Source organism: Brachyistius frenatus, unplaced genomic scaffold (genome assembly GCF_029030835.1).
Source record: "Brachyistius frenatus isolate BFR_SWC_R1_liver_20210118 unplaced genomic scaffold, ASM2903083v1 Contig_42, whole genome shotgun sequence".
NCBI classification, from domain to species: Eukaryota; Metazoa; Chordata; class Actinopteri; family Embiotocidae; genus Brachyistius; species Brachyistius frenatus.
The window spans coordinates 1,019,148-1,025,494 of NW_027210641.1; the positions used below are offsets into that span (position 1 = coordinate 1,019,148).

The following is a 6,347-nucleotide window of genomic DNA, read 5'->3' on the forward strand; positions in this document are numbered from 1 at the left end:
AACAACACAAGCAAGTCCTTTTATATAAAGTGAAAAGACATCAGCCTTGTAGTTTTGTACTTCCTTTTAATAAAATCTTTATTTGTCTACAGTGACACCACGTGGCTGGATGTGGAAACGACCGGTTCCCCTTCCGTGTAAGACCCATCAAAGGCAGGCCTCTCATTCCAAAAGAAAATCTACAAAATGAAACATGTCCTTGTACATTATATGACCAAAGGTGTGTGGACATCGCATTAGCGCACCCGCATATGATTGTCGAACGTTTTAATCCAAACTTATGAGTATTCATGTGCTGCTCTCTCCACTGTCGACTCCACTCTCCTGGAAAAGACTTTTCACAAGATTTTGGCATGTGGCAACAGCTTTTGCTCCCATTCAGCCTCAAGAGCAACAGTGAGGCTTATGTTGACCTTTGTGTCGGGTCGACGGGCTCGTGGCCGCTGTTTCGTCATCCCTCACTCCTTCCGTGAGCAGAAAGGGTTTTCACAGAAAATTGTAAAACTATTTCAACATTTCAGCACAATCAGGTTGAAGGACATGGCTTTCATCAAACTGCTGCTTGAAAAATGAAAGCATACAACTGTCTAAAATAGGCTGAAGGGCCAATAGCCCACCATGACAAAAAGCCCCCAGAAGTACCTAAGTGTATGTGGACAGGGGACTTCATAGACACACATTTTTGGCATATAGTGTAATTGTCGTGTTAATAAAACAACAAGTGCCACATGTTCCTTTCACCCGGGCGGTACGGTGCCGGAGACGTTGACGTCTGCACAGTAGAACATCTCCACACCATGTGAGCAGTCTTGAGGGTAGAGCCCGGTCAGTGTCAGACCAGTAATCATGACAAACACGCCGATTATTATCAACGTAATGGGTATCAAGTTTTCAGCCTGCAACAAGCGTCCGGGGGAGAGTTTGAGGAAGCACGCAGATGGAACGATGAAGATCAGAGGTGTGGCGCTCAGGACGCCCTGGACAGCAGACAAGACAACACCAGCAAGATAAAGCAAACACTGAATTCTCACATAAATCCACACGCGTAGATGGAGCTGCGGACGGGTTTCGTTGACTTACATTCAGCTCCAAAACCACTCCCAGACAGTCGTAGGCCAAAGATATGGACGCGCAGACTGCAACTATGACCACAGTTACGACCATATGTTCAAGTTTTGTAAGACCCCGACTGGAAATGACGTTTGATACCACCTGAGCAGATCAATAAGAAAAAGAACATGAATGTATAAGGGTATGTCTTTTTTTATAACTGCAGAAAAATTGTCATTGTATTTGGAAGTTGAGAGAGGAAGCACATCTGAAGGCCTGGTAACCTCTACAGCTGACATTAGTTACTGTGTCTGACTGAGCAGCTGAGCTTTCATTTGCTCTCCAGCTCAAACCCTCAGCATATCACTTTCACCCACACGTGTAAACATTTCATTCATTTTTAGGTTGGTCTGTCAAAAAGTATTACTGACCTCTCGTGTAACGAAACACTCCAGTGGAAATGTGGTTATTATGCTGAGGGCAAAACAGAAGCGACCAAATGTTGCCAGGTTATCATTTCTGCAGTAGTTCTCGAATATGTCTCCTAAACGTGGAATAATGGAGAATTAAAAATAAGTGGAATATCGGTCAATACCCGTTGTACTCGTACCTACTACCCGTTTTGTACTGATACCTTGAGTGTAGCCAGTGAAGGTTGTATAGCCAGCAACGGCAAATGCAGCACTGATTATGAGCGCCGTGCCGACCGAGCCGTGGGTGACTCGAGACCAGTTAGCCAGCGTGGGCTGCGCCAGAGAGCCATAGATAAGAAAGCTGTTATGGTGGCATATAAACGCTAAAGAGAAACACAGTGGGCAGAATATCAGAGATCCATAAACAGAAAAAATATACCAAAAAAACAACAACTATTTGAGGTGTTTGATGCCTTTGGAGTAAATAGTAAACCGGGCATTTCCATCTTATTAGCGACTGACAACTATTCCTGTTTTAGTTCAGGCAAAACGTCGCTGCATCTTCCTGCAAGCCTGCACATCTCCACATACACGTCCAGCAGTGAGAGCTGCTGCCATCAAAGTGGACTGGAGAGGACGTGGAGATATTCAGGCAGGGTGCTGCATCAGTAGCCTTGATCTACTGACAGCGGCGCTTACGCTACATAGGCCAATACTGTACATTACAGTTGTGGGCTTTAGCTCTAAGATAATGATAAGTTTAATGGTCATAAATCAAAGTTGCATTATTGATTTTTGGCCACTTTGGGGCAGAAAAACGGTCAAACTGATGAACATTTTGGGCAATTAAGTTGTGATGACAAATATGTTGGAAAACTATTGCTCATCGTAGACACAGAGCCACATTATGATCCTGTTGAAATCACGTTTCTGGCCTTCTAACGAATGCAAGTCCAATATTCACTGGTCTTAGCTCACTTGGTCTCACTGCCTAAGATGGTTTTTTTTTCACACAGCTAGATGTTTGGCTTTTACTACCAATTACTTTGTCTGTTAACCCTTTGATACTCAGCAAGTCAAATACAGTTGGTTTACCAGAGCTTGTTTCCTGTCAGCAGCAGCCTGTTATCGTTAACAGTCTTGGCTCGTATTTGTGCCTGAACGTCTCCGTTGTCTAGCAACAACACGCCGTTCAACATATTCTACACATCTCCGTCATCACATCATGCAGACAAACTCACCAAAGGACATTACACCGACGGCCTGAATTGCATTCCACTTTGCAAATGCCCATGCGTTCTCTGTAGGGGGGCTGGAGAGTGATATTCATATTCAGTCATCAACCAACACAGAAATACATGATTATGTTTATATACGTGAGTGTTAATATAAAACTTTAAAATCCCTGTGGATAAGCAAACTGTAGATTTTTCATTCATACATTTGGGGTCCAAAAGTAACTGCTCTGATGACTACAATGATGAGGACGGTGAATGTCAGCACCATGGACAGGAAGGACACCTGTTCAGACATGAGGATGTTTTATAGGCACCTTTGAAATCGCAAAATGACACTGACAGTTGCAGAATAATTCGTCTTACCTTCCCAAGTTTCTCTATGTTTCGATAAAGTGAGAGAGGCAGTGTGAATGCAATGGTTGACATCAAGATCACAAAGTGACGCTCTGCAAGTATGTGATCTGGACCAACTGCAAACACAACATATGAAACACAGATATTATGAATTTGAATGCATCTGTACATGTACTGCATGTTTTGTCATTTAGGAATATGATTGAATTTCACATGGTTTGGTTTAGTTTTAATTCGATGTAGAACGAACCAGCATACCTCCTGGTATTCTCTGAAACACTTTGGTCAGTGTGTCACCTGTTGTGATGTTGTAGCTGATCATTGCTGAGGGAGAACAATGAGGTGAATCAACATTTCAATCAGTAAATTACTCGACAGAACCAAGAGTCAACAGACATAAAGCGATAACAAGATTACAGTGAGCAGAAAGATTACGTTTAAGGCCACACAGAAAATTATACACAATATGCTAAACAGCACTTTGGATTCAACAACTTTAAACAACTTACCAATGAAAGGATAAAGGAACTGCAGTGCAGATAAAATCAGAAATCCAGGGTAACCAAAAGTGCTTTGCACCAGTGACTGATAGCTGTTTGTCCCTGAAAGGTTTCCTCCTTTAATTAGTAAGATGATTGAGTAGTCTGCCACCAAACACAAACATGCTCATTTAGTTGTTGTGATCATTTTGTCTGCAATTCATGTTTCCTTCCCTCTAAAAATGAACCCGTCAGTGAACCCACCTGTAATGTATCCAACAAATAACAAAAGCAGAAGGCCAAAGGGGAGCCCCGCCTGGCTCAATGCATACGGTAAACCTGGTTTAAAAAAAACAACAGCGATGCAGCCGAAGACTCTTTAGAAAGAAGATGAAACGTCTCAAGAAAGCAGCAACTAAAGAGCCTGAGAGAAACACAACTGAGACCAATTCATGTTATAAACAGCATAAAAACTTGACATTCTTGATAGTACAGTGGGTACGGAAAGTATTCAGACCCCTTTCAATTTTTCACTCTTTGTTTCATTGCAGCCATTTGCTAAAATCCAAAAAGTTCATTTTATTTCTCATTAATGTACACTCAGAGGAGTTCAAACCTGACACATCTCTGTCTGTCAGTGAACATTAACGGTTTCTAAACTGCTACAATTAGACTTTGTAAACAAAAGGTTTAATTATGGCTTCATTAAGGACTATTAAGGACGCTAATTATTCTGCATTGCTAATCTGCTGAGGTGGTTAACAAAGTATTACAATGATTTCTGCTCATGTCCTCCAAATTCAGGAATTTCTTCAGAACAGAATAAGAGCTTTACTAAAAAAGAATTAGTTCCATTATTATTGCATGTCTGTAGTCAGTAACAGTTTTCAAATTGTTTTGCTCACAAAAAATGTTTTTAACTGAATAATTTTTGACAAAATTGCTGTAAAAATGTGTTGGAAAAAAATACAATGCTTACCACAAATCATTTTTCTAAACACAAAAACGCTTTATAGGTACAATCTTGACCAATTTATTGGTTCAGGCATAACGACTCATGGTCTGAGGATCAAAGGGTTAAATGAATGAAAGGGGGGCACCAGGCCGGTCATATGATCCCGCAGCACGGCTTGCATGCTCTGAACACTTCGCCCTTGTTCAATCAAACTGATAAATAATAAGTGATCATTTCACAGAATCATCTGAGAATTAAGAATTTAAAATATAATAAGTTGTTATTCATTTAATCAATTTCATACAGCTAAATTGGTTTAGGTTTTAGGCATTATATTGTGGGCATTAAGAAGTCATTATTTACCTATTATTCCAGATCCTACAATGGAATTGATAAAATTAAAAGAAGCAGATATCATTGAATCTCTTGAATCTCGAGCAGCTTTCTCTGGCCGAACTAATGTGGTCCCTTCATCGGTCAGCTGGAAAATAATGTACAAAAAACAATGCGGTGATTAAAAACCAAAACCTTCCGTCTGTTGTTTAAATCCTACAGTAGCATCACTTCGACCTACCTGCTGAGCCATGTTTGAGCACCTGCTGGTCGGATTCAGTTCGTCTTTGTCCCTTTAGTGTCTCACATGTCTGCGATGTGTGACTGAATTTTTAGGCGTAGTTGGTAAAAACGTCTGAGTTTTACTCAATTTAAGCCAAATGAAAGAAAGAAAAACACCTCAACAGCGCCCCGCGTCGGTCGTAGGCTCACACTGACGGAAAGCTGCGCTCATTGCAAACGACAGAAATTCATCAGACACACGAACTTTTGAAATGAACCAATTTTGACACCGAGCCAAGTCCATGTAATCAAACAAAGCCTGAGAAAAGGGTGCACTTTGACCGTGGACTGTACTGACACTTGATGCCAAAAATATGAATGAACGCCTGCAAGGAAATACGGAATTAATCTATTGATTAAAGGATTATGCTGTAAATCGGACTAATCAGAAGCCCCCTTTGTTCAGGGACAGAAACCAAAGGCCATGCGAGTAAGAAATAGGAAAAGGAGATATGGGCCTACCGTAAAGTATGTAAAAGAGAACCGTTTTTCACAGTGGACTGTGTTTCTTAAGTTTGATCGATTTAGGTTCGATATTCTTTTGTTGTTTCTTTAAGTTTAAGTTTAAGTGGCTAAATTTGATAAAACAAACAATACAGCACCAAGTATGTTTTTTATATTTGAGATTCATCATAAAAAATTGTTTTAAATGGTTTGTACTACATACATTTTCCTTACTTATTTATGTAGCCTATGTATGTATAGCTATATGTATTTATCCATTTATTCGCATTAAGCTGCAATAGGCTGTTTACATGCTTGCTATTTTTTGTAATAATATATATTTTGCTTTTTTTTTTTTTTTTTTAATCTACTAGAGATTTAAACTTCTGGAAGTATACAGTCGATGTGTTTTTCCATTCTGGAAACTTCGCTATTTTTGAGTCCAAATCCCTTCGAAGTTTCTCTTGTAATGCTGTTTGTGTCCACCAGGGGGCATCAGACTTACAGTGTTTCAATCCTGGCTCAGTCAAGCAGTCCACCCAACTTTACCAATTAAATAATTATATGTTAAACGTAAAAATTAAAAAATAAAAAAATACATCTTTGCGACTTGCTTAAGCTCCAACTTAGATTCATTTTTATATTTTTATTTCAGTAGGCTAATTGCAGGCATTTCAGGCAGTTGGAGTAATGATTGAAAACTTACGCTGAAACATTTAGGCTGCGACAAACTCCGTGCCTCCACTGACCCCCTCCTCACTGGCCCCCTCCTCACTGACCCCCTCCTCACTGACCCCCT

General features: G+C 40.2%; 1 protein-coding gene across 1 annotated transcript; it reads right to left on the minus strand.

Annotated features, from left to right (window-relative positions):
* Positions 1 to 92: 92 nt before the first annotated feature.
* Positions 93 to 4,922, minus strand: slc38a11 (solute carrier family 38 member 11). The gene is made up of 11 exons (XM_069702410.1): positions 4,853 to 4,922; positions 3,799 to 3,873; positions 3,565 to 3,699; positions 3,314 to 3,379; positions 3,065 to 3,171; positions 2,905 to 2,984; positions 2,705 to 2,775; positions 1,685 to 1,846; positions 1,482 to 1,594; positions 1,081 to 1,212; positions 93 to 977 (listed from the first exon to the last, which is right to left on the minus strand). Exons 1-11 carry the CDS (start codon positions 4,905 to 4,907, stop codon positions 738 to 740), a joined length of 1,236 nt encoding a protein of 411 aa, XP_069558511.1. The 5' UTR covers positions 4,908 to 4,922; the 3' UTR covers positions 93 to 737.
* Positions 4,923 to 6,347: the final 1,425 nt, after the last annotated feature.

Excerpts from the sequence above, each read along its gene's own strand:
- slc38a11 (XM_069702410.1), bottom strand. The coding sequence starts at position 4,907 with ATGATATCTGCTTCTTTTAATTTTATCAATTCCATTGTAGGATCTGGA. Across the intron at positions 3,380-3,564 it reads GTTCCTTTATCCTTTCATTG|CAATGATCAGCTACAACATC; the intron begins GTAAGTTGTTTA and ends GTTCTCCCTCAG. Across the intron at positions 1,847-2,704 it reads CGTCGGTGTAATGTCCTTTG|CGTTTATATGCCACCATAAC; the intron begins GTGAGTTTGTCT and ends GTTTCTCTTTAG.